This window comes from Pan paniscus, chromosome 8 (assembly GCF_029289425.2).
Source record: "Pan paniscus chromosome 8, NHGRI_mPanPan1-v2.0_pri, whole genome shotgun sequence".
NCBI lineage: Eukaryota > Metazoa > Chordata > Mammalia > Primates > Hominidae > Pan > Pan paniscus.
Genome location: NC_073257.2, coordinates 126,189,463 through 126,216,992, shown reverse-complemented (window position 1 = coordinate 126,216,992; position 27,530 = coordinate 126,189,463). Strand labels below are relative to the sequence as shown.

The 27,530-nt window shown below is 52.1% G+C and overlaps 1 protein-coding gene and 1 long non-coding RNA gene across 15 annotated transcripts in view; one reads left to right on the top strand and one right to left on the bottom strand.

The window, feature by feature from the left end:
- AFAP1L2 (actin filament associated protein 1 like 2) overlaps positions 1 to 27,530 on the top strand; it is a 109,600-nt gene that overhangs the window by 72,330 nt on the left and 9,740 nt on the right. For 6 of the 12 annotated variants that reach the window (XM_057298785.2, XM_057298784.2, XM_034931533.4 and 3 more), the window contains 9 exons: positions 398 to 492; positions 9,032 to 9,122; positions 12,647 to 12,730; positions 16,544 to 16,749; positions 18,259 to 18,438; positions 21,869 to 21,958; positions 23,792 to 23,876; positions 24,398 to 24,502; positions 27,160 to 27,371. In XM_057298785.2, coding sequence (XP_057154768.1) covers positions 398 to 492; positions 9,032 to 9,122; positions 12,647 to 12,730; positions 16,544 to 16,749; positions 18,259 to 18,438; positions 21,869 to 21,958; positions 23,792 to 23,876; positions 24,398 to 24,502; positions 27,160 to 27,371 — 1,148 coding nt within the window. The remainder of the gene's footprint in view (positions 1 to 397; positions 493 to 9,031; positions 9,123 to 12,646; positions 12,731 to 16,543; positions 16,750 to 18,258; positions 18,439 to 21,868; positions 21,959 to 23,791; positions 23,877 to 24,397; positions 24,503 to 27,159; positions 27,372 to 27,530) is intronic. The other 6 variants (XM_034931536.4, XM_024930431.5, XM_034931535.4 and 3 more) reach the window with 1 other exon arrangement.
- Positions 4,491 to 27,305, bottom strand: LOC103782806 (uncharacterized). Of its 3 annotated transcripts, XR_004664858.3 has the most exons (4): positions 27,165 to 27,305; positions 22,924 to 23,033; positions 9,193 to 9,613; positions 4,491 to 5,682 (listed from the first exon to the last, which is right to left on the bottom strand). It is a non-coding gene; the product is annotated as an uncharacterized LOC103782806 (long non-coding RNA). The 3 variants fall into 3 exon arrangements; XR_608315.5 differs by lacking the exon at positions 9,193 to 9,613 and having other exon boundaries at positions 4,503 to 5,682; XR_004664857.2 differs by lacking the exons at positions 4,491 to 5,682; positions 9,193 to 9,613 and adding an exon at positions 17,572 to 18,402.

The following is a 27,530-nucleotide window of genomic DNA, read 5'->3' as shown; positions in this document are numbered from 1 at the left end:
GGCCACTCTGGCGGGGGTCACTTGCCTTCCGGGTAAACTGTGGGAGGAAAGAGCCATAATCACAGGGTCCATGCTGAGAGTGGCTCAATATAGTGGCCACCAGGCAGCTCCTCTGCTGGCCAAAGCTCTGTGGCTAGACCATTTTTTTTGACATGGGATGGGTAGGGGAGCAGGTACAGAGGCTGCCAGAAACCCCAGGCACATGGCTGGGGCACTCCTGCACCCTGTTACTGGAGGGAGGAAAAACAACTTCGGTTCCAGGGACCGCCTGCCTGGGTAATTAACACCTGCTCAAAAAGAACTCACAGGGTGCATGTGACCGGGCATTCCTGAGGAAGGAGACCCTGTGTAAGGCTGGTCACCCCTCACTGAAGCCTTTTCCTTTTGCTGCCCGCAGCGCCTGAGGAGCAGGGCCTGCTGCCCAATGGGGAGCCCAGCCAGCACTCCTCGGCCCCTCAGAAGAGCCTTCCAGACCTCCCGCCACCCAAGATGGTAAGTGTCAGTCCAGGACCCCTGATTTCCCTGACGTGAGCCCCTTGAACTTCCAGTTGTCCTCACAGGTGTCAGCTCACTAAGTGGCATTTTCTGAGCAGCTAGTGTGTTCAGGGACTGGGACAAGGCATGTGTAGGGACAGAGCAAAAGTAAACCTGCCTACAGGTGATTTGCTTGGGGCCACAGTACTCCGGATGCTGAGGGTGATGGGTCTGGGGAAAGTTGATTGAGTGCCACCTGACGCTACTCAGGCTCTTTATCCAGCACCATGTGAACAGGGCCATGAACAGCTGTGGTCACCAGCCTAGACCACAGTGACCTTTAAAAAATTTGCACTAGCCAGGTGCAGTGGTGCATACCTGTATTCCCAGCTACTCAGGAGGCTGAGGCAGGAGGCTTGCTTGAGGCCAGGAATTTGAGGCTGTAGTGTACTGTGATCACACTTGTGAATAGCCACTACAGGCCAACCTGAGCAACATAGCAAGACCCCATCTCTAAGATATAAAATAAGTGAATAAATAAATAATTTAATTCCCCTACATTGCTCTAGAGTTTAAAGGAAAAGTAAAAATTCATAAATCATATCACACTGTACTACCTGCTTGAACCTTACCAGTAGTTCTTATTAAACATAGAAAAAAAGATCCCGTTCCTTAGCATGGCCTCAGGGCCTATGATCTGGCTCAGCTGCATGTCCTGCCTCCATACAGGGTCTTCACTGGCCTCCCTTCTGCCCCTGGATTCTGTCACTGTGGTCAGGCCTGCTTTAGGGACTTTGTACCTCCTGGGCCCCTACCAATTTCTCATCTCTCCAGAGTTCTTAAGAGAGACTTCTGCTGACCTGGCTAAGTAAGGCATCCCTCCCCCATCTGCACCCAGGTTGCTATCTACCACCACCCAGTTACCCACTCCATGGCACCTGCTACTGGAAGTCTTGTTTACTGTCTCCTCTCCTGATGTCAGCTCCTGAGGACAAGGACCTTGTCTCTCATTTACTATTTTGTGTCCAGTATCTGCAGACATGGACAGATGTAGGCCATACATAAATATCCATTAATGTGGATGGAGTTGTAAAATCATATGGATGTGGGTTCAAATCCCAGTTCTGCATGCCACTAGCTCTTTGACCTTGAGCAAGTTAAAGTCTCTAATCCTCTATTTCCTGGTTTATATGGAAGAAATGCTCACATCTGTCTCGTTAGATGGGCTTATTCAATGGGCTAAGGCTGGCAGCCCCTCACCACTGTGTGTGGCATACTGTGCTAGTATTCAGTGAGGTAAGTGGTAGTGTTTATATTTTAAGGGTGAGGAAACCTAATGTCACACCGCCTGTAAGTGACAGAGTCAGCATTTGAACCCAGGTTCTTTCCTCTGTAGGACATGGCTGGGGAGGGATCCTGGGGCAGGACTGGGGTCTCAGCTTAGAAGGGTTTATGTGGGTAGCCAGGGGGTCTTGGGTCAGCGCCAGCAGGAAGCTAAGCTCCTGCCAACTGACCGTCACCTGATCTGTGGGCTCATGTTTCCGTGGAGGGGGTCCCAGCCCCAGAATGGCTCTGGACTGGCCCCTTCATTTGTGCCTTCCTGGGGAGCAGGGGCCACAGCTGAGGATCTGACTCTACCATGTGGGGTGGGTGGGCAGTTCCGGAGAACCTGGGACAGTGTCCCATTGCATGCCGTCCCTTGAGCTGGGTGACAGCTGGTGGAGACTCCTCATCTCAGGCTGAGTGAGGCTTGATGTCAGGACTGAACCTGAGTCCCTGGTGTCCCTGTGATGCTGACAATGCCAGCGACTGCTACACCCTGAGCCTCAACCCCATACCATGCACACACACCATCCGCCCACCACCCATCGAGGGATGGGTATTTTCGTCACTGTTTTTCATATGAAGAAACAGACTCAGAGTTAAAAACCACTGGCCACAGTCCCACAGTTGGGAAGTACTAGGCCAGGATTTAAATGCAGGTTTTTGTTGTTGTTGTTCCCAATTCCTCCCCCAGCCTGGGCCTCCCTGACATTTGCTTCTCTCTGTAACAGAGCAAGGGCTCAAGCTGTGCTCCCTCCAGTGCCAGGCTCCCCTCACTTTCAGCCCTGATACCTGGGGGAAGAGCACAGCCCCTCTGCTGTCCCATCCATTGGCTGATGGCTTTAACCAGAGGTATTCTGGTATGGCCCAGGCATTGCTTGCTTGGTGGTGGGAGTGGAAAGGTGGCTGTTCTGAGCCACGGCTGGAACTTTTCTATCCTAAATCCAGCGTCTGATTCTGACCAAGGTATCTTGGGCTTTGCTAGTGGAAGTGCCATCTTCTGCCCCACCAGGGGCAGCTGCTGGTGGGTCCCCACCTGGTGGGTAGGGGCAGAGTTTCATGAGCACCATGTACTGTGTGAGTGTTCTAGAAATTGTGTTTTACAAACACAGCATGGACTGAGGGGCCCAGGGTCTGGGACCTGGCTACAGCTGTAAGTTAATTGGGCCACGGAGAGTCCCTGCGGGCCCTGGGATTCCAATGCTGGCTTCTGTTCCTCGGCCAGTGCCCTGTGCCTCAGACACTGAGTGTGGGGAGGGGAGCGTGGCCCCCTCTGAAGTAGACTTCCTGGATTGTCGTCTGTGACTAGGGTTTGTGTCCCTGTTTGAAAGGAACTGGTGCGGCAGTTGGGGAAAATATCAGCACCCAGGAATGACACGATCCCAAGGAGGCCTTTCAGCCAAGTGGTAACTGCCTGTGGACAGCTTCCAGGCCCCAGGGAGACTTCTAGCAAAGCCAGCTGACTTGACAGGAAAAGGCAGCTCCCTCCCACTTTGTGGACTTTCTCTGCTGTGAAGGACCAGAGACGGGTGTGGACTGCGAGTCCCCTGGCTAGGTCCCACCTGGTCTTGTGCAAGGCACCCACCTCTACCCCAGGGGGTTCCAGATGTGGTGTGGGGATGTAGGTGGTGTTCACCGGGCACTCTCCCTGTCCTTGCCCACACACATGAGCACATGTCCTCACTCCCTCAGTCCTCCTCTCTTGTTGAATCAGGCTGAAGCAGCCATCACTCTTAGTCCAAGGCCCCCAGAGGAGCAGCGTCAGGGTGGAGTCATGTCTGTGACTCTGAAGGAGGAGGAGAACCAGAGCAGGGAGAGGCCGTGGCCGCTGGAACCCCACGGCCATGCTAGCCAGACCATCAACCGTGGCCAAAAAACATCTGTTTCTCTTGCAAGGACCACAGCACCTGGCTGTGTAGACAGCAGCCTGGAGAGGCCACAGCTGCCTGAGTCACTGTCCAGCTCAGGCTGGAACCCTGAGCCTGGAGTGCCCTGTGGCCTCTCTTCCTCAGACAGAAAACTCGCCCTTCCTCCCTTGATCCCAGAACTTCAGGGAGGCTTGTCCACCTGAGGGCTGGGCCCTGCACAGCTGCCTGGCCCTGGGCTCACCAGCGCCTGCAGCAGCACCTGCAGCAGCATCTGGACAGCCACCTGGGGTCCTCAGGGCCTATGGCTGGGCCAGGATCATGCCTCGGTCACAGGCTCAGGATGCTTATCGGCCACGAGCCCAGATGTCCTCACTCCAACCCCTACAGACTCAGTAGAGAGCAGGTCTGTCCAGCAATAGAAGGGGCAGCCAGGGGTTTGGAGCAACCTCGTGGGTGTGGACAGTGACTCAGGCAGCTGTGGCCTCTCCAGGCTGCTGTCTGCACAGCCAGGTGCCGTGGTCCTTGCAGGAGAAACAGATGTTTGTTGGCCATGGTTGATGGTCTGGCTAGCATGGCCATCTCCACCCCATCGTCCCTCTGAGGCCTGGCCATGCGCTGGCCTGCTCTTACATGAGCTTCTCTGTGGGGGAAACCACTTAATCCCTAAAAGGACGTTGCCGTGGCTAGCCTCGGAGGCTGGGCCTGGCCTGTCCACTCACCCCCACCTGGGAGCCTTCTGCAGTATACTCTGGGGCAGGGTGGTTAGAGCTGTGAGGACACCTCAGGTCCTCTGAGCCACCCCTCATCAGCTCTTGTGTGTAGTCTAAGCCAGGTGTTGGCAAACTGTAGCTCACTGGCCAAATCTGATCTGTAACATCCTTTAGTAAATAGTGTTTTATTAGAGCACAGCCAACCTTATTTAGTTGTATTAGTCTGTGGACTTCTGAGCTACAGCAAGCAATAGAGTTGAATAGCTGAGATAAGACAGAGGTCCCGAGTGGCCACAAGTCCCTAAAATATTTACTTTTTGGCCCTTTCCTGAGAAGATTTGCCGCCCTCCGGACCTCTGGTCTTGTCAATCCTGCCAAGCCTGACTCGCTCACGCAGTCCCTTCCTCCAAACAAAGTTTTTCAGGTTTTGATGTTAAATCTCTTCTGGATCTTCATTTAATATTCACAGTCTTCCTGTAATCCCAGCACTTTGAGAGGCTGAGGCAGGCAGATCACCTGAGGTCAGGAGTTTGAGACCAGCCTGGCCAACATGGCGAAAACCACGTCTCTATTAAAAATACAAAAATTAGCCAAGCGTGGTGGTACGCAGCTACTCGGGAGGCTGAGGCAGGAGAATCACTTGAACCTGGGAGCTGAAAGTTGCAGTGAACTGAGATCACACCACTACACTCCAGCCTGGGCAACACAGTGAGACTCTGCCTTAAAAAAAAAAAAAAAAAAAATATATATATATATATATATATATATAATTCACAGTCTTCACCATCATAATGATAATAATCAAAATAATAGTCCTTTCTCCTTAACCCTGTGAGATGAGGATCTGAGGATCTGTCTCCTTGAAGCTCTGATAATAGGTCACTGTGTCTGTTTAATCATGTGACTCATCATTTAACCCAGCATTCTTGAGAGCTGGGACTCCACCCTATGGTCTCCTCTGTACCCACCCCCAGAGTACACTAGTTTATCCTCCACCAAACACATATACGCAAAACTTTTCTCCCTTTCTTATTTTTACATTTTATTTTTTAGATTAGTAAAAACTAATATGTATTGAATATTGAATAGTGATAGGCACACTTCAATCCTTACAGCAACCCCATGTGACAGATATTTCTATTCTCCCCTTCTTATGCCAAGTCCAGAGAGGTCAAGTGAATTGGTCGGAGTCACATAGCAAGGATGTCCCAGTGTCAGAATTCAAGCCTGGTTCTGGAGATCGGACTCCACTCCTGCCCTGCACTGTCTCTGCATAGTGAGCCATTTTCAGATTTTGCAGTGTCAACCTACAGGCAAAAAACAGAGACAAAATAAATATAAGTAGAGAGCTTATTCTGACCAAAATTTCAGGGCTGCAGCCCAGGAGCACAGATTCAAGTTACCCTGAATCCATGTTCCTATTGGCAGCAGTTACAAGTGGGTTTTCAAAGGAAAAAGAAGAGGCAGTTTTTAAGTTGTTTACCAATATTTTATATTAAAATACTGTAAGCTATCGATCAGCTAAACATTGTTCTTTGTATCACAAATTCCAGGAACCTGAAGATAATGGATGAGGCAGCTAGTGAGGAGTAAAATGCCTTTAAACAGTTGCCCCCAGGAATGGGGAGGGGAGAAAACGGTGCCTGAAGCCCCATACTCCTGTCTCTCTGGGCTTGATACATTTTGCACATCTCGCGTAGCTCAAACTCCTCTGAGCTATTTTTCTTCTCCACAGAAGCTTAGGAGACACTCACAAAACACTGCCTGGCTCCACCCTAGACAGGACAGGAGGCCCCCAGGGATAGACCCTGTGGTGATGATGACCCATGGGGAGCTCCTGCAGAAGGGTTCACTCCTCCCTTTGTCCTGTTCGACTCTAGAGAATCCTGACCTTGGGGGGCCAGATCTTGGGTGCCCAGAGCTTTTCTCCAGATGGGACCCACCTGACGGGAACGGAGTTTCTTGGAGGCTGGAGCTGGAGGCCCAGCCAGATCAGGCTGATGAGCCCTGGGACCCACTGGGGAGACCTTACTGCCACAGAGGCGAGAGGACCCTTTCCCTGTGGACCCTAGGGAGCCTGTTGTTAGTGGACCACAGGCAAGTCTGTCACTGTCTCAGCCTTTTCTCATGCTGCTGGCTGGCCAGGGGGACCAGGAAAGGCTGAGAGAGCAAAGATCTTGTACCAGGCTGGGGCTGGCAAAGAGGGAGGACCATACACTAGAAGTTACCAATGGCACGCCCATTGTCTGCTAGGGCCTGGCTGCCAGGCAGGAGCCTGGGCAGAGGTGTGCAACCTGGCTCCCTTCAGCAGTGCGTCTGTCAGCCCAGTACAGTGTCGGGTTTGCTTATGAAATGACCAAATTCTTTGATTCCTTTCTTTGTAGGGGGTGCCACATGCCAGAGGAGGGCTGAAGGCTGTTCTGAGCCTGCCCTGTGCCTCATATCAGCTCTGTTGGTACAGGACCAGATCTGGTGCTGGACCCAGGCTGTGGCCTGGCCTCAGCCAACCCTCTGCCATGCCCTGACAGGGTCGATCCTCTTCGTCTCAGCTTGCAGGACAACACATTAACTGCCTGTCACATTAACTGCCCTCACTGCGCAACCTGCAGACCCTGGGACTGTGGAGGGGCCCCAGACAGTGATAACAATGGCCTCCTTGTATTTAATATGGGCCAGGCCCTGTGGAAACACTATCACTTTTTGTCTCATTGAATTTTCAAAACAACCCTAGTATTATTATTTTATAAAGAAGGAAAGCAAGGCTCAGAGAGGCTGTCACATACCCAAGGTTAAATCTATGAGGTCCTGAAGCCCGGATTGAAATCAAGTTACATGAACTCCAGGGTCTATATAAACAGACTGTAGAGTCCAAACCACACAGGACTGGGCTCTGGGGACCCTGGTATCCTCACCCTGGGGAAGCTGGAAGGGATACTCTTGCAGCCCAGGCTGAGGACTGTCCCACAGGGGCTAAGCACAGGCTGCCTGTCCTCCCACTGTCTCCTGGGCCAGGAGTAGGGGAGCTACCTCCATCCTGGGTCCCCCAAATCCATTTTTCATGGCAGGAGTTTCTGGATTCCTAGCATTACCCTCTCCCCCAAAGCACAGGGGTCCACCTGAGCTCAGGGCACTGCAGGTCCTTCCATTGGCTGCTGCTTCCATCATCTCCCCCTACAACCTCCCCCACCTCACAGCCTGCCTGTGCTTTCACGTGGAGCCTCCTTGAAGGCCCAGGCCTTCCCTCTCACGCGGAGGGCCCAGCACAAGGACTTCTCAAAATCAAGAGTGGGAGGGAATACATTTCAAGCTCTGCCACTTCTGTTGTAAACTCATTATGCATATTCCCATGGAGTTTCATGATTCAGAAAGACACCACGGGCATGGTGGCTTGCGCCTGTAATCCCAACAATTTGGGAGGCCAAGGCGGGCAGTCAGTTGAGGTCAGGAGTTTGAGACCAGCCTGGCCAACATGATGAAACCCCATCTCTGCTAAAAATACAAAAATTAGCCGGGGGTGGTGGTGTACCCCTGTAATCCCAACTACTCAGGAAACTGAAGCAAGAGAATTGCTTGAACCTGGGAGGAAGAGGTTGCAGTGAGCCGAGATTGCACCACTGCACTCCAGCCTGAGTGACAGAGTGAGACTCCGTCAGAAAAACAAAACAAAAGACACTGGAGACCCATGTTCAAGGGTGCTTACACATTCACGACCTGTCTCTCATAATAGTAATGCAACAAATTACCTCTTTTTCTCCCCCATGGTTGTTTATAAAGGTAGCTTATTGAAGCATAGCTTCATAGTCTAGTGCCTACTATGCAGGTGGAATAAGGGAGGAACAGAAGGATTTCACGTTCTGTGCTTCTGACACAGTTGCAGGTGTTTTTTATTCTACTCAAATTGCACACGTTCAACCTCATCCCACATAAGCTCAGGGTCATCTTTGAGGCTCGGCGCAAAGATCACATAACCTGGGCATCCTTCCTTTGTCCTAAATATTCCTCACACCCTCCTGTGGTTCTCACAGAACTTTGACCTTGTCCATTATAGCACTACTGTATCACAATGCACTTGACCAGGAGCTGTTAAAAATCTACCAGCTACTCAAGCTTTTCTTAGGACTGACTCCTGAAATTTCGATGTGTCCCTCTCAGCTAGTACATGGAAGTCATCCAATATTTGCTGAATGAGTGATTGAACTATATTATGGTAAAAGTGTAGGATTTAGAAACCTGGTCCTCTTTCTCCCTGTGCTATTGATTAGCACTTGTCTTTTTAGAAAATATATTCTATTTAAAAGCCACAATAGCTATCCCAACAGCCTGGCACTCTCTGGACTGCTAAGTGCATGATATATCATGTATATAATGATATTTTGTGTGTCTGGTAGGGGGCTTGAGCCTCATTTTGCAGGGGAGAAAGCTGAGTCTTGGCAAGGTTAAACAACGTGCCCACAGCCCTTCCGTGGCTACAGACCAAACACTATGGACTGTGACTGATGGGATTCATGATACTGCATGTTCTCCCTCCCAACTTGCTTAAAGTTTAAAGTCCAGCTGGGCATTTTTGTCTTCTAGACTTCCACCCGAAGAGTTATTTCCAAGTTGCTCCCAGTGTACCATATCTGCAAACGTTTGTCTTATTTGTTCATACCACAGATTCCAGAACGGAAACAGCTTGCCATCCCAAAGACGGAGTCTCCAGAGGGCTACTATGAAGAGGCTGAGCCATATGACACATCCCTCAATGGTACATCCCAGCGGCTGGGGCTTGGGAGGGTGACTTACTGCTTCCTGCACAGATGTTGGTGCAGACTTACCTGGGGGTAACAGATACACTCATTCTGGGCTGGGTGACAGAGGGTAGTCTGGGCTGCTGTGACAGGAAAGCATGGTCCAAATTGAGAACTGGCCACAGAGCATTCAGCCTTTAGTGTGAATGGGGAGCCAAGACCCACAGCAGACCTAGCTGTCCTGCAAGGAGGAATGAGGGATGGTACAAAACAAATAGATTGACTGCATCTGATGTTTTCTGTGGTTCCTGCCTGCAAGTTGTGAGATTTCAGCACAAAGGTGACAGAAGAGAGGAGTGTTGGCCAACAGGCCCAAGGCCCTGGTCAGCAATGGAAGTGGCGGTCAGGCTGAGTCTGAGCTCAGTTTCCACGTTCTTTCACTGGACTCATAGTTATGGTGTTCCCGCTGTGTCAGGGACAGGAGCCCAGTCATCCCAGCACTGACATTCTGTGAGAGAAAACAGACAACAAATAAACAGCATGTGTCGGTGGTGATAAGTGAGAGGATGGAAAACAGAACAGGAGCTGGGCTTCTGCAGGACAGGGGAGTTACTTTAGATAGGGAAGGCTTCTCTGATAGCATGACTTAAACAGATTCCTGAATGAAGTGGAGAGTGAGTCAGGCAGATACATTCAGGAAGAACTTTCCAGACAGAGAACATGGTATCTGCAAAAGCGTCGAGGCAGGAGAGCTCTGGGTGTGTCTGAGGAACAACAAGGAGGCCAGCATGGCAGGAGCAGGGGAGAATGAAAGGAGGTGGGGACGCAGATGGGGCTGCCAGCCACAGGAATGACTTTGGCCTTTTTCTGAATGAGGAAAGACTGCAAACCTCCAGAGGGTTACTTAGGGACTGACCTAACTTAGTGTATTACTCTGTGCTCATGCTGCTAATAAAGACACGCCCGAGACTAGGTAACTGATAAAGGAAAGAGGTTTAATGGACTCACAGTTCCACATGGTTGGAGAGGCCTCACAATCATGGTGGAAGATGAAGAGCAAAGACGTCTTACATGGCAGTAGCAAGAGAGAGCGTGTACAGGGAAACTCCCCTTTATAAAACCATCAGATCTCGTGAGACTTATTCACCATCACGAGAACAGCATGGGAAAGACTCACCCCCATGATTCAATTACCTCCCACCAGGTCCCTCCCATGACACGTGAGAATTATGGGAGCTACAATTCAAGACGAGATTTGGGTGGAGACACAGCCAAACGATATCACTTAGGTATTGAAAAGATCGCCCTGGACACTGTGTGAGCGGCTCTGCAGGCAGGGCTCATGCTAACACCCTCTGTCCTTGGCTGATGGCTCTCAGCCTGAGGAAGTTGGATCAAAAGTGCTCTTGGTGTGGGGATTTGATTACACAGGAAGGCTTTGAGATTCAGGAAGAAGTGGTTGTGACCCTCGTCTCTGTGGCAGCTGGACTGTGGTCCTCCCCTTCTGGCCTCCTTCTCTTTCCTTCCTTTGTAAGTGAAAGGGCTTTCAAAGCATAAATCAATCAGCAGATATAAAAGGCTAGGGCCCCTGGGGCTGGGAATGAACTAGGCTGAGGAACGTGTTGTTGGTTCCATAAAGAGCAGGACCAGGAATGAGATGGAACCAACCTAAGTGCCATCAACCAATGAGGGGATAAAGAAAGTGTGGTACATACACACCGCAGAATACTACTCAGCCAGAAAAAGGTATAAAATAATGTTTTTTGCAGAAACTTGGTTGGAGCTAGAGGCCATTCTTCTAAGTGAAGTAACTCAGGATGAAAAACCAAATATCTTATGTTCTCACTTATAAGTGGGAGCTAAGCAATGAAGACCCAAAGGCATGAGTGATATAATGGACTTTGGGGACTAGCGGGGGAAGATTGGGAGTGGGGGTGAGGGATAAAAGACTACATATTCGGTACAGTGTACACCACTCGAATGACAGTGCACTATCTCGGAAATCATCATTAAAGAATGCATCCACCTGAACCCCAAAAACTATTGAAATAAAAATAAAAAGAACAGGACCAGGGATGAGATGGGACCGGTGACTGGGAGCGGGATGGGATTCCCCTGCCCTTCCTTCACATTTACCTGCCACCTCCTGCTGGGAACTCTGTGGGAAGTGAGCGCCTGTTTGGGCTGAGTCTATTCTAAGATGCTGGCTTTGTGGGCAGCCAGCACTTAGCATTGACCCACTGAGCATGCGAGGTGGTGCCAGCTCACCAGTCGGGCTGTGATTTCAGACCAAAGGCGAGGGTGCGGTGCTGCTGTCTGGATGCGCGTTGAAGGTGGAAACAGTGACTCACCGCAGTGAGCACTTCCCTGCTCTCAGGTGTGGCCGGGCCAGCAGGGGCCTGCCTGCCAGACGCACCAGGGGGCCGGTTTGTGGGTCAGACACTCCATCTCGACACAAACAAGTGGTCAGAAAGGCCAGCACTTCTTGGTTTTGTCTCTCAACTGTGAGTTCATATTGGTCGTAGCTGGGACTAGGGGTCATCCCAAGGACAGCTTGAACTCACTGTGTGGAGTGGGTCAGGAAAGCTCCGAGATGGAGGAAATCCAGCTGCGAGGTGGGAGGGAACATAGCCCTGCCTGTCCTGCCAAGGAGAGGCCTGGGGATGACTTGGGGAGAAGCAGTCATGGTCAGCACAGAGGGAGGCCTTCACCTGCCTTACAAGCTGGCCTGACCTCAGGTCCTGCCTGGTCAAACAGTGTGACATGCAGGTTGTGGCTGGAGGAATAGGCGTGGGGCCCCAGCCCCTTGCTATAGTTGGCGGCCATAGCGATTTGCTGACTTCTTGCAAAAGGCCAGTTGCTTGGATTCTTGACCTGCTCTATCAGCCCTATCCCCACACCGCTCCCCTGGGTCATGTCCCTCTCTCTGAGCACATGTGTAATAAGTGCCCTGCTGGCCTGTGCTAGGGATATCGGGGTCTGCCCTGCTTGCCAGAGATACCAGGTTCTTCACTGATGGTGTCTCACCCTGGGGTACTGCTAGCGGCTGTAACAAATAACCCAGCAGCTCCTGTTTATAGTAACACAATGCAAACCTGTTTCTCACTCGGGTATTTCAGTGTGGGGCATTACTCATCCTCATGTAGATTAGGTGCCCAGGCTCCTTCCATGTTTGTCTCGGCCACCCTCGAGGGCCGCAAAATCCTCTGCAAAGAGAGAGCAGAGAACCCCTATCTGCTTCTTAACAGCACCAGCCGGAAGTCACGCACATCACTTCTGCCCACAGTCCCTTGGTGACAAGTAGTCACATGGTCATCTCTGGATGTGAAGGGGTCTGGATCTAGGAAATGATGTCCTTGGCTTAGCAGTGGCCTCACCCAACAGCCTACACCTCTGATGGGCAAGCACTAACCTCTGGTGGACTGGCAGCCGAGTTGCCACATCTGGGTCTCTCTCTTTGTGTCTCTGCACTTGGGCGTGCTCCTCTCTTCATTCTGTCTCTCTTCTCTTCCCTCTGTCTGTGCTCCTGGATGTTATGCAGGTCACTCTGGCGGATTTCTCCCCACTGGAGTCCCCAGATGGGTGCAGGTGCCCGAAGGAGTCATTTATGCCACGATCACCTTGGGTACTGCTTACTCCCCGAGCTGGAATGCCAGTGATTCTTGCCTGCTGCCTGTCTCTCAAAGATGTGTGCGTGCCTCGAGGGTGGCCACTGTCTTCTTCCTGTCCTCGTGCATGAGTCTTGCACGTGCATGCTGCGTGCGATCTTCCAGAGGAGCAAACTACTTGGCTTTCCACAGCCCCCACCCCCCACCCGTGTGGTATCAAAACACATGGCTAAAAGACCCACAGTGTGCATGGCTGTGCTGCCCTCAGTTCCACGGGACACAGTGAGGTAGAGTCTACCTAGGGATGGCAGATGGGGATGGAATTATCTCAGCATCCTGCCTCTCATTCCTGTTCACCCTGCCCCTCCTAGAAGCCAAGTATCTGTTTTAAGAATATCATACTGTTTTTGTTTTGTTTTGTTTTTGGGACAGAGTCTGGCTCTGTCACCCAGGCTGAAGTGCAGCGGCATGATCTTGGCTCACTGCAACCTTCACCTCCCAGGTTCAAGTGATTCTCCTGTCTCCACCTCCCAAGTAGCTGGGATTACAGGCACGCATCACCATGACCGGCTAATTTTTGTATCTTTAGTAGAAACGGGGTTTTGTTATATTGGCCAGACTGGTTTGAAACTCCTGGCCTCAAGTGATCTGCCCTCCTCAGCCTTCCAAAGTACTGGAATTACAGGCATGAGCCACCATGCCTGGCCAAGAATATGCAATGTTTATGGTGTGCTGTGATCCCTTTTAGGGGTAAAAACAATTATTAATATATTTGCTCTAAATTTCCTCCAAGATACTCCAGGAGTATGATTTATTGTTCTTTTTTTTTTTTCTTTTTAGACAGAGTCTCACCCTGCCGCCAGGCTGGAGTGCAGTGGCGCGATCTCAGCTCACCGCAATCTCCACTTCCTGGTTCAAACGATTCTCCTGCCTCAGCCTCCTGAGTAGCTGGGATTATAGGTGTCCATCACCATGCCCGGCTAATTTTTTTTTTGTATTTTTAGAAAAGACAGGGTTTCACCATGTTGGCCAGGCTGGTCTCAAACTCCTGACCTCAAGTGATTCACCCGCCTTGGCCTCCCAAATTGCTGGGATTACAGGTGTGAGCCACCATGCCCAGCCTCTTTTTTTTCTCAATGTTTTTTCTTTCATACCTAGTCCTGTTGATGATTTGCCGTTCTTAGTTTCCTAATACCCCCATGGAGGAGGATGGGCAGATGTTAGAATTCTTCATGAAACATGTGGGGCAACCCCAGAAGCACAGAACAGTGGAGACTTACCCAAATTCTTCACAGTAAACTCTGTAGCCTCCTCCATTAATTTTTGTTACTGAAGGAAGAATCCCAATGACAGTATATCATTCTTTAAATGTCGCTTATTATACAGATAATGCAATACTGGCAATAAGGAAAGACATTTTTAAATCACCCTGATCCTACCACCCATCAAATCAACTATTTTGAGCTTTTTCTATGTTGCTTGCAGTGCTGATCTGTTTGCATGTATAGTTCTAATTGTGCTTTCTCCCTTATCATACCTTAGGGAGTTTATCCAGCTGCACACTAGTTTTCAGAGTTTTAAATGATTACAGTTGCATGGACATGACTAAGTGGGTAAAATCATGCTTTACTTACCCAGTCCCCTTCTGCTGACTGCTAAACAGCATTTGAATGAATATCCTAATGCATGTAACATTCTTTCCCACCCCCGCCCTTTTTTTTGAGACTGTCTCACTCTGTTGCCCAGGCTGGAGTGCCAGTGGCACGATCTCAGTTCATTGTAACCTTCGCCTCCTGGGCTCAAGCCATCCTCCCACCTCAGCCTCCCAAATAGCTGGGACTACAGGTGCATACCACCATGCCCAGCTAATTTTTGTATTTTTTTTAGAGATGGGGTTCTGCCATGCTGCCCAGGCTGGTCTTGAACTCCTGAGCTCAAGTGATCCACCTGCCTTGGCCTCCCAGAATGCCAGAATTACAGGTGTGAGCCACCACGCCTGGTCCCTTCTCTTTTTAAAAAACTGGTTTCCTAGGATAAAATACCAGGACTAGGATTATTGGATCAAAGAGTATGGGTGTTTTTTATGGCTCTTGAAACGGGCTGCCAGACTGCTTTCTGAGAAGCCTGTGTTAATTTACGTTGTCACCTATAGTGTAAGAGTTCAGGGTTCCATCCTGGGTAATGCTGCTATTTTCAGTCTTATTTAATAGGTATAAATTATACACTTTTAAGCCATTAAGAGAAGTAGTGTCACATGGCTTTTAAAGAAAATTGATACTAAAATATTTAAAATGTTGTTTTTAGAAATATTAAAACACATTTTCACTGGCACTGTTGCTAGAATAACTATTGCAGAGGCCTCATCCCGTTTTTCTATATTCTGTTTCAAATGTGCTTCTTAGTAAAATCAAACATGCTTCTTAGTAAAATCAAATGTGCTTCTTAGTAAAATCGACAACATTTTATCTAGCTATACAGATAGGAGAAAGGGCTTCTGGATTCTTCTGCCAAGACTTACGGGTCTATGGGCTGGTCCTCTTCTGAAGGGTGTCATGGGAATGAAGGCAGAGTGTCATTCAGCCTGACTCAAGGGGACAGAACAAGGACTGCCATGCGGAAGTCAGGGAAATAGATGCTGAGTCCATTTCCTAACTGACAGGGCTGCCGGGAATGGGAGTATCCAGGGATCAGGAGATAGTGAGCCCTCCGTGGGAAATTTGGGCAGAGCATCAAGGTTATGATAGACAGGATTCCTGTGCCAGGGGTTGGACTGAAATCCTGAGGTTCCCTTTCCTCCATGCCCTGCTTTTCAGGGATAGATGGATGGATGAATAGAGAGAGAGAGAGATCGATCAATCGATGGACAGATGAACTGACTGATTTTTCTTCACATGGTTTTTGTTTTGTCCTTGAATAGAGCAGTGGGACTTGGGAACAGAATACCTCTTGCAGGGTGGCGGGGGCAGAAACTAGAAACTGAGGCAGTTGGGGTATGCGTAGAATCGTGTGTGATTTGTGCTCTGATGAGTTTTAGGATTCTTTCAAAACAAAAGAGGAAGGGTTTAAGTTAGACACTAGTAAAAGGAGCTACATTTGTGCCAGGAGGTATTAGGCAGGGAGGGAGGGCAAGCAGTGTCTGTGGAGGGTATGAGTGGAGGTTTGAAGAAGGGCTATGACTGGGAGAGGGTATTTGGGAGTAAGAAGGTGGCCCCTTTCCCCAGAAAGTGTTTCCTGCTGTGGTTTATTTGGACTTTTATTTCTGAGGAGCCACAGCCCCTTCCCCAGATCTAGGACTGAGCCAGGCCCAGCCAGGCCGGCGGCCATCAGAGGCCTGCCTCACATACAGCTCAGGTGGAGCACGGATGGCGTTCTCTTCCTCCTGAGCCCTTGGAATGCCAGAGACCAGGCCTGGGAGAACCTGGCAACATCCCACCCCACGCCTTTCATCTTTCATTTGAGGAATTAGAGGCCCCGAGTAGGAGAACTGGCCTTGTCAAGAGCAAACAGTTGGTCTGTGGGGCAGTGTCTTCTCAGGGTTTCTGTGGAGTTGGGAGTGACAGGATTTGAGGAAGAAAAGGGAGAGACTTTGGTTTTCAGTTATTTGTGTTTTGTGGCCAGAGGCAGCATCCAAGAAGCCTTGCTGAGGGGTTTAGGGGCAGGAAAGCCAGCCCTGGGATCTGGCTGCTGGCTGTGGGGCTGGTTTGAGGGCAGGGATTGTTGGGGGCTGTGGTCTGGCTGCTGCTACTCCTGCCTGCTGCCCTCCCCAGCGATGCTGCTTCAGGACTGTCCCCTGCCCCATGGGGCCCTGACCGAGCTGGTCTTCCTTGCAGAGGACGGAGAGGCTGTGAGCAGCTCCTACGAGTCCTACGATGAAGAGGACGGCAGCAAGGGCAAGTCGGCTCCTTACCAGTGGCCCTCGCCGGAGGCCGGCATCGAGCTGATGCGTGACGCCCGCATCTGCGCCTTCCTGTGGCGGAAGAAGTGGCTGGGACAGTGGGCCAAGCAGCTCTGTGTCATCAAGGACAACAGGCTTCTGGTCAGTCTGCCTCACGTTGTCTTGTCCCCCGACTCCTCTCCTTGGGGAAGGGGCAGGGACAGGGAAGGAGGGACAGGATGGTCCCTGACCCCAGAGGTTTCGAGCTTATTTATATCAGGAGATTTTAACTTCTCCCTAATCTGAAATTATATACAGGATTTTGTGTGTATGGATGAATGTACTTTTTCTGAACCAGAAAGGTCTAGTAGTTTCATCAAGTTCTCAAAGGGGGCTGTGACTACCACCGCCTCCCCCATCCCCATCCCATCCTCCTCTTTGTGAGACAGATACATCTTTCTGTCCCCTGGTCCTTTTTCACATCCTGTCCGCTGGAGTCCAGTCAGGCTCCTCCAGCCCAGCCCCAATTCTGGCTACTGTTTTTTGTTGTTGTTTTGTTTTGTTTGTTTGTTGTTGTTTTTGAGACGGAGTCTTGCTCTGTCGCCCAGGCTGCAGTGCAGTGGCGCGATCTTGGCTCACTGCAAGCTCCACCTCCTGGGTTCAAGTGATTCTCCTGCCTCAGCTTCCTGAGTAGCTGGGATTACAGGCGCCCGCCACCACACCTGGCTAATTTATGTATTTTTAGTAGAGACGGGGTTTCACCATGTTGGTCAGGCTGGTCTCGAACTCCGGACTTTGTGATCTGCCTGCCTCAGCCTCCCAAAGTGCTGGGTTTACAGGCGTGAGCCACTGCACCCAGCCCTGGCTACTGTTTTTATCTGTGCAGCATGAGAATGCTATGTATCTTCTCAGAAGCAACAATATTTTGAATTAGTGATTACAAGACCAGACCCAGCAAGGAACCAGATATTACTCTGACAACAGTCCTGTTTCCTGCTATTTTAAATTAAAATTCCCAGTTGCGTGTCCTGATTTGAAATTCCACGGAATTATTATAAACACCTTTTCTTGCCTGGTTACAACAGGCCCTGCTCCGTGCCAATGTTATTTCAAGTAATCCTTTTAAGCAACCCTGTAACCCCATTTTACAAATGGGAAGCCAAGGGATAAAGTATTTTCTCTGGTAGGGGAAGAGTCCTTCCTTTCTTTGTTAATACATCATCTTCCTAACTAGGCAGATAAGAGGCTTAGTTTTTGTGCCTTATGGATCCTTTACTCCAGAAGCCAAGCAAGTAATACAGAGAGGTGGAGAAACAGTGAAAGTCTGTCCACTTTGGAGAACTGAACGGTGAACACAGAGGACGTATTTTAGGCCCCCCAGGCCTGGGGCAAGTTTGAGCCATTTGGATGGCAGCATCCTGGAGCATCCTTGGCTGAGGCCAGTGAGAAGGAGGCTTGAGGGAGAGAGGGACAATCTGATGCGAAGAACAGGAGTTGCTGATATTTGAGGTTAAGGCTCCAGGCCTGCTTTGGGGTGTCCAGCCTCTTAGTCTTGCTGGGTCAAGTCAGGCTCTTGGTGAGTCCTGCAACGTCCAGCGGCCCCTCCTTTGCAGACATCACCTCCGCCTGGCACCCCTGGCAAAGTGGTGTATCTTCTCTCTTTCCTTCCAGTGCTACAAATCCTCCAAGGACCACAGCCCTCAGCTGGACGTGAACCTACTGGGCAGCAGCGTCATTCACAAGGAGAAGCAAGTGCGGAAGAAGGAGCACAAGCTGAAGATCACGCCGATGAATGCCGACGTGATTGTGCTGGGCCTGCAGAGCAAGGACCAGGCTGAGCAGTGGCTCAGGGTGAGGGGGACACCGAGCCACTTGGAGGGGTTCCTAGAGTTGTGGCCCCCAGCTTTTCTAAAGGGATGGATGATAGGATCGGGGTAGAGGATTTGTGATCCTTCAAGTTTGCAGGGCTTCCTGTGTTCTAAGTGGTAACGATCTGTCTTCTGCAAATGGGTTACAGCATGCTGCTGCTAGTTCTGAATCCCCAGTAGCCCGCACTTGGGTGCAGTTGAAATCCATTTCCCTTTTTGCCTTTAGTGAGGCATCCCCCTCCTCCTTATTAAAGAAGAATACATGTCACCGCCATTTGCCACGTATTTGCCATAGACCCAGGACTATTAGCATCTTTAACCCACGTAACCACACTGGGGATGGCTGGGGAATGTTAATGTCCCCATTTTACAGGAGTGGTGATTAAGGCTCAAAGGTTGGAGGTGATGGATCAAAGTCGTCTGCCAAGTGGTGGCAGCATTGGTTCTCAGACCAAGGCCCGTCTACACAGTGCTGTGCCTCCTCCCACCACGAATGCACGTGGCCCACTCTGCCCACGCGTCCCTGGGTGTGATTATGAGGCACTTGGGGAGGGGCTTGCCTGCCTCAGGTGAAAGCTGGGCTTGATGCTTCCAGCAGGTGTGAAGTTTGCACCAGGAATGGATCCCCAGTTCCAGAGGGACCTCCAAACCCAGCAGGGACCCTGGTGAGGCCAGTGAGAGCCAGAGCAGCCCTTCCCCTCCTTCCTGCTGCCCCCTCCCCTCCTTCCTGCTGCCCCTCCCCTCCTTCCTGCTGCCCCCTCTCCCATCACAACCACTTCAGCCCAGAAGCGTTCTATCCACCCCGCACCCCACCCCACTCCACCTGCCACCCAGCTAAACATAACCACCTTGGCGAGCCTGTCAGAAACAGATCTGGACCGCCGTGGTAAAACATGACCTCAGTACCCGCCTGAGGCACTGGTCCACCCCTAGGCTGAGTATCCTAGATTTGGAGCAGGCAGGCTGTTTTTGTAAACCCACTAATTGTTTTGGAAATGCCAGGCCTGTCCTAACCAAGCTTCTAGAAGGTGCTGACAGGTATCCCCATCTTTATTGCAAAATCTTCAAGTGGTGAAAGACAGTGGTATATAGAAAAAGGCCACTGCATAGACAGGTTTGTGGTTTGGCTTCACAGATCTCCATGTAGGGTGGGGTTCCTGAGAGAGCTAACAAGCTCTGAAAGGTCAGCCCTGGGCATTTAAGAGCCAGGGCTCTGAGTTCAAATCCTGGCTTCACCCCTGTTTAGCTGAGTGATTTGGGGCTGGATCCTTTAATGTGCACAAAGTGCTTAGCACTGTGCTTGGTATATACTGAGTGCTCCGTGAAACTTGGATAGTACAGATAAGACCACTGAGGCCCAGAGGGAATCGGGGGCTTGTCCTGGGCTGCAGAGCTGATTAGGACCCAGAGCTCTGGGCTGTTGGTTTCTTACCCCAGTCTCCTGCCTCACCCACTACACACACATACTCATTTGCACACATATATGCACACATGCACATTCATGTATACATTTGTACACACACGGACAAATGCACATGTATGCACATTTGCATACACATTTTTGCTCATGCATGCATTGCGCATGTATATGTACACACACACACACACACTCACACACTCACTCTGCTTTTGCCCCCAGTTCCCGGCTCTGTTCCTCTGACTGCTCAAATCCACCGATCTTCTCCCTGGCCCCTAGCCTCCCTCCCCAAACTCTCACGCCCTCTTCCTGAGGCCCCTGGCCCCATAGCCTCTGCTGGTGGTTTCAAAGACAAGAACGCTTTCAGAAGGCACAGACTTTCTGTGTCCAGCCTCCACAGAGAGACCCTTCCCCCCAGCTCAGACAAGTGCAGAGGTGGACTTGGCTGGAAATGCCTGCTCTCAGAAGCCGCCCACTCTTGCGCTTTGGCAGTGGGGGCTGGTCCACCTGTCTGATGGGCTCTCCACCTACCTGCGTTGGCTTTATGAAGCCCATCTACCTTCCTTGGACCTCTGTGTCCCAATTCTGCATATTCGCATCCATGCCCAGGGTGAGACAGGTATATGACAGTAAACGGGAGATGCTGACTATGGGACGACGGTCCCAGTAAAGGAAGGCACAAGGCAGGGCTTTTCCCAGGAAGCATGACCCTGCCCCCACCCCACTCCTGAACTCCTGGCTTAGTGGCACTTTCCCTGGGCAGGGGCATCCGTGTATTTGGCCCAAGCTAATAGGGATGGTAATCCATGTGCCTGCCCTGTGCTGGGTGCTTGACATACAAGGGCTCACAGCTGGCTCGTGGCAAAGGTATTGACCCAGCTTACAGATGCAGTGGCTGAGGCTCAGGCTCAGTGTCACACAGGTGCCAACCCTAGTGCCTGTGCTCTTCCTATGACACTGGGTTGCATATTCAGTGTGGACCACAGTCCCGAATTGGAGTTCTTGGGCTCTTCTGATTTGAAACCTGTTTCCACAAACTGCTCTAGGCATAGACTGAAAGAGGGGGATCTATGAAATCACTCTAACTAATTCTGCGTTTCCAAAGGGCTTCCAGGTGGGTAGTGTGTTTCTGGTCGCCCTGGGAGTTCCCCCGGCAAGAAGGGAGTGCCCCTGGCTCAGACTGAGGCAATGCTTTGCATAGTCAGAGCCACTGCTGACTTTCTGCATCTGCCCCCAGCCCAGGCTCTGTTCCTCTGACTGCCCAAACCCACCTATCCTTTTCCGGACCCAGCCTCCCTTCCCAGAGTCTCACGCCCTCTTCCTGAGACCCCCTGCCCCATAGCCTCTGCTTGGGGTTTCAAAGACAAGAACGCTTTCAGAAGGCACAGCCTCTCTGTGTCCAGCCTTTACAGAGAGACCCTCTTCCTCCACTGGTCAATGAAGCCAGTGAAGAGGCCCCTTCCCAGAGGAGGGCGGGTGGGTGGGTGGCGGCAGGCGAGTCGGGAGAGCCAGAGGGTGGTTGGAACAAGACAGTTTGCAGGCCTGCTCCTCAGGCAGCGTGGAGACTCCACAGAGAGTTGCATGACCTCTGAAAAGCCAGAGGACTGTCTAGCAAGGCAGTTGTTCATCACGCCTGCAACAGAACAGTAGCCCTGCCTGGAATGGTGGCAGGAAAGGGGCTCGCGGAGCCCTGGGCTGGTGGCTCTGGTCATCTTTGGCCTTTGCTGCCAAGGCCCCCCTCGCATGCCCATGAACGTGTGGGACCTGCGGAAAGGAGCTAAACAACGAGCCCTCCCCACTGCAGCCTGCCCAGCTGGGTCTGAGGCCACATGCAGGCCTTGGGGCTGGGGTAGGATGGGTCCTCTTCCTTGGATATTCATCTTCTCTCTCACCTCCACCCACTCTCCCCTGACCTGCAGGGGCCCTGGCTTCAGCCTGGCTGTGAGTGCTGGCCAGAGGACCTCAGCCTCTGCTGACGGCTTCCCTCTCGCCTCAGGTCATCCAGGAAGTGAGCGGCCTGCCTTCCGAAGGAGCATCTGAAGGAAACCAGTACACCCCGGATGCCCAGCGCTTTAACTGCCAGAAAGTAAGCCTCTGCCCTGCCTGGAGGGAGAGTCCCCTTCCATGTTTTCTCTGTGAAAATTAAAAGTGTAAAATTGGGAGCTTCGTTTTTGTATTTCAGTCCAATTAATAAGAAACATACAATGCTTGAGGCTGGGCAGGGTGGGCTCACGCCTGTAATCCAAGCACTTTGGGAGGCTGAGGCAGGTGGATCACCTGAGGTCAGGGATTTGAGACCAGCCTGGCCAACATGGTGAAACCCTGTCTCTACTAAAAATACAAAAATTAGCCAGGCGTGGTGGTGGGCACCTGTAATCCCAGCTACTCGGGAGCCTGAGGCAGGAGAATCACTTGAACCCAGGAGGTGGAGGTTGCAGTGCGCTGAGATAGCGCCAGTGCACTCCAGCCTGGGTGACAGAGGGAGACTCCATCTCAAAAAAAGAAAAAAGAGAAAAAGAAACATACACTGCTTGGAAAAGAGGAGTAACTCTAGCTTGGCAGGAAAATGGAGGAAACGGATACAGACCTAAAATATTTTCTTGCTTGTAGGTGCTGGGGGTGGGCGAGTGGGGGGACAGGGGGAAGCTTTATTGGAACAACAGTCACTTTGGCCTGCATTCTTAAGTAGGGAGATTGATTTTATGAGGCACTTCCTTCCCCCTTATTCCTCAGTAGCGCCTCTGGGCTTGGGGCACTATCTCAAGGCTGATTGCAACCAAAGGGCTGTAGTCCTCATTTGCATGGTGCTTTTGGGGAGCTTTAGGCTTAAAGGTCAAGGCTGAAAAAGTTGAATTAGGTTCTGGCCAAAAGGAGGATGGTCACCTGTGGGGTCACATTTCCTGTCCCTGAGTACCTGCAGGTAGGTGTCCTGAAGCGTGGGCACACACAGAACAGCCAGAACATCACTGTGGCTCCTCTTGGGGTCCCCACCCCAGCAGGGAGGGAAACAAGAGGCACACGGAGGGCTCGAGCAGAAAGGAGGCCACTTACTCTCCAGAAGGCACAGGTCATCCCACATGGAGAAATAGCCCACAGTCCTTCCAGATTCCAGAGTGACTCAGGAGGGGCCATTTTTCATTATCTCATTTATTCCTTGGCCACTGACAAGAAAACAAAAGTTGGAATGAATGTGGGTTTTCTTCAAAGACTCGGCATGCAGTGCTTCCCTGGCCAGGGACTGCTGGCCCTGGACCCTGCCTAAGGCCGGTCCTGTTGCTTGGGAGACTGTCAGCTTGTTTTCCAGAGGTTTGGAGTCGGTGACTCTCTAAACGCAGCTTGACTGGAATATTCTGAGGGTTTCATGTTCTAACAGTAGCAGCAGCTACACTTTTCTAGGGATCATCTTGAGTCCCCAACAACCCTGTGAGCAGGGATGTCATCTCTATGTGACACATGCAGAGTGAGGCTCAGAGAGGCTGATTTAACTTGGGCACCAGCCTGGCAGCAGAATGCTCCGGCCAGGACTCAGATCACATGGTCTGCTCCTGTGCAGACGAACCAGCTCACATTGCTAGAACAGTCAGCTCTCAAAAGACTTCTTCACACTCTCAGTATGAGTGGTTTCTAGCTTGACAGTTAACATCATAGGGGACGCAGACTCTAATGCCACCCCTGAGCAGCCTGCTTGCCCTGCCCACTGGCTACAGGGTCACCGTCACATCAGGTTGAGCAGCCATTTGGAAGCTGGGCCAATGTCCTACCAGTGACCTGGATTCTGCCGTTTAGGTGGCCGGCAGGGGTTTGCTCAGCTGACCTCTGGCATACAACCAAGAGCCATCTATTATTTTCCCTTCAATTGTGGTCTCCAAGGTAACTGTTCCCAGCCAGTGATCCCCATTCATGTCTCTTTTGTCCATAGCCAGATATAGCTGAGAAGTACCTGTCAGCTTCAGAGTATGGGAGCTCCGTGGATGGCCACTCTGAGGTCCCAGAAACCAAAGACGGTAACATCATGTGGTCGGGAGGGGAATGGTGTCCCAGGCTGTGAGGCTGGGCTGTCAGGCTCAACCCTGATGGGTTTTAGCAGCTGATTCTAACATGGCCCCCTATTAATAAACCACTCGGAAATACTGCTGTTAGATCCAGGAAAAAGGGAGACTCGGCCAAATTGAAGTTAAGCTTCATGAAATGCTGGGGATAGAATGTTCTTCCATCTCTTCTTGTTTGCTAACCCTATTTCAAATCTCTTTGAGCCAGTACAGTGTGTAAAGATTCTCAAGTGGTTGCATATTCTATAAGAAGTCTGTACCCCTCTTGAGTGTGTGACTTTAAAGACACCTGACTGTGGCCTGCAGGTCCTGGTTTGGGGAGATGTGTGTGTGTGTATGCGTGCATATGTGTGCGCATATGTAGCGGGGAGGGATGGGTGGATGGAGTGGAAATGGGTTTGCTATTTTTTCCATCTCTCATGGGCACGTGGGTGGACCACGTGCAATAGGAATTGCTTTCTGTCTCATCTTGACAGTCAAGAAGAAATGTTCCGCTGGCCTCAAACTGAGCAACCTAATGAATCTGGGCAGGAAGAAATCCACCTCACTGGAGCCTGTGGAGAGGTCCCTCGAGACATCCAGTAAGAATTGTAGCTACCTCCGGGACCACAGGCTCATTCCCTGGGCTGGAACCTGCAGGAAGGCGAGCTCAGACAGTGAAGGCAGGGGGTTTTAGGTCTTCCGTAAACATCTCTAGGGATGGAGAGCCTGCAGCCCTCAGGTTCCCGTCTGTTGTTACTGCAGGCAGTTCTTTATGCCTGATCCAACTCTCTCTTGCTGCAATGTTGGGGCCTTTGTGGAAGTGAAGGGTAACTAATTGGTGTCCTCCTAGAATTCTTTTAAAAATGATGTTCATTTGATCTATATTTACAGGGTATAGCAGGGACCGTGCTAAAAGGGGACCAAGCAGAAGGATGGCAGGCACAGTACTGAGAGCTCACAGCCTGCCTGAGGGAGGTGATGATTTTATACCCATAAGCACGCACTGTGCCATCTTCGTAGCTATCAGGACTCAGGGACAGAGAGAACTTTTCTTGCCCTGTGGTCAGAGATAGCTTTGTGGACCTGAGCCTTGAGGGGCATGTAGGAGTGGAATGGGCTGGAATGGTGCCTGTGGACAGGAGCAATGACTCTGAAATGGGAACAACCGAGACCATGAAGGGGACAATGAGAACCCTGTACTGGTGCAGAGGGTATGGGTGCAGGTAGGCTCTTAGAGGTCATCTCTACAGCCTTCGCTAATACTCAGGGAAACTGAGGTTAGGAGGAGCGACAAGCCTTTCTTGGGAAATATCTTGGGGTGGGGCTGGTATCTTGATCCCCAAGCTGGTCCCACATTGGGGGTCATCCTTCCAGGGGCCTGAAGGCCATTATTGTCCCATCTCTGGGTTCCCTTCCTGAGTCCCAGTTGAGTTTTCTTGTGTTTTGAGGCTGGCAGGGTGGTGGGGGTGGGCTAGGAGGTGTGTCTTTGCATTCTCCTGCTTCTCCAGCCAGGGTGCCAGGCAGTGGCCTCAGGGGGCATGATGTTTGGCCTGGGAGCTCAGTCCCTGTGAGTCACTGTTTAAGAGATGTGGCTGGGTGATTGCTGGATGTCTACTCAGCAGTGAAGCATGCTTCCTGCGGCTAGGGGAGGGCTGAGAGAGAATACAGCTGCTCTCCTTCCCAGGACTGGGGGTGCTTAATGATCTGAGATCCCACCTCTCATGATCCAAAGTTCTCTGTGGTCCAGAGGATTGTGACGGGTGTGTGTGGCATCTCAGTCCTGGTCTCTAATTCTTCCACTTTGTGTTAATGTGGCTTGGCGATATGCATGATCCCCACTGTGCGTCTGGCACTGGGCCAGGCAGGAAGGTAGCTGTGCATTTTCACGCTATTGCCTGGTTCAGCCAGCCAAAGCTCAGGGCAGCTTCCAATCCCTTAGGACAGGGAAGGTGTCTGATGGGTTCTGAAGCTGAGAATCTGGGGGACTCTAAGGAAGCCTAGAGGCAGTGCCAGCCCAGGACACACCTAGACACCCATGCCCTCCTGCCCCCGCCTCCTCTCCTGCCCCCGCATCCCCTCCTGCCCCCGCGTCCCCTCCTGCACCCGCGTCCCCTCCTGGATCTGCGTCCCCTCCTGCAGCCCCGACGCCTCCTGCATCTGCGTCCCCTCCTGCAGCCCCGACCAGTCCTGTACGTGCACCCTCTCCTGCATCTGCATCTCCTCCTGTAGCCCCGTCCCCTCCTGCAGCCCCATCCCCTCCTGCAGCCCCGCTCCCTCCTGCACCTGCATCCCCTCCTGCATCTGCATCCCCTCCTGCATCTGCATCTCCTCCTGTAGCCCCGTCCCCTCCTGCAGCCCCGCTCCCTCCTGCAGCCCCATCCCCTCCTGCACCTGCATCCCCTCCTGCATCTGCATCCCCTCCTGCATCTGCATCTCCTCCTGTAGCCCCGTCCCCTCCTGCAGCTGCGCTCCCTCCTGCAGCCCCGTCCCCTCCTGCACCTGCATCCCCTCCTGCACCTGCATCCCCTCCTGCATCTGCATCTCCTCCTGTAGCCCCGTCCCCTCCTGCAGCCCCGCTCCCTCCTGCAGCCCCATCCCCTCCTGCACCTGCATCCCCTCCTGCACCTGCATCCCCTCCTGCATCTGCATCCCCTTCTGCAGCCCCGTCGCCTCCTGCAACTGCGCCCCCTCCTGCATCTGCGTCCCCTCCTGCATCTGCGTCCCCTCCTGCACCTGCGTCCCCTCCTGCATCTGCATCTCCTTCTGCAGCGCCGTCCCCTCCTGCAGCCCTGCTCCCTCCTGCAGCCCTGCTCCCTCCTGCAGCCCCGCTCCCTCCTGCAGCCCAGTCCCCTCCTGCATCCGCGACCCCTCCTGCAGCCCCGTCCCCTCCTGCAGCCCCGTCCCCTCCTGCGTCCGCATCCCCTCCTGCGTCCGCATCCCCTCCTGCGTCCGCATCCCCTCCTGCATCCGCGTGCCCTCCCGCATCCACGTCTCCTCCCGCAGCCCCGCCCCCTCCTTTATCTGCATGCCCTCCCGCAGCCCCGCCCCCTCCTTCATCTGCGTCCCCTCCTGCATCTGCGTCCCCTCCTGCAGCCCCGTCCCCTCCTGCAGCCCAGTCCCCTCTTGCATCCGCTTCCCCTCCCGCAGCCCCGCCCCCTCCTTAATCTGTATGCCCTCCCGAAGCCCCGCCCCCTCCTGCATCTGCGTCCCCCTCCTGCAGCCCTGTCCCCTCCTGCATCTGCACTTCCTCCTGCAGGTTACCTGAACGTGCTGGTGAACAGCCAGTGGAAGTCTCGCTGGTGCTCTGTCAGGGATAATCACCTGCACTTCTACCAGGACCGGAACCGGAGCAAGGTGGCCCAGCAACCCCTCAGCCTGGTGGGCTGCGAGGTGGTCCCAGACCCCAGCCCCGACCACCTCTACTCCTTCCGCATCCTCCACAAGGGCGAGGAGCTGGCCAAGCTTGAGGTACCGCCGGCCTGCAGGGGGAGCAGGGCCAGCCAGGGTGTGGCGGTGGTGGCTGTTTGCTGCCAGTCTCCAGGACTGTAATGCTACTAAGGGAGAATCAATGTCCCCGCGTGTTATTTTTACTTCGTTTGCCTGAGATTGTTTGCATTTTTAAAAATT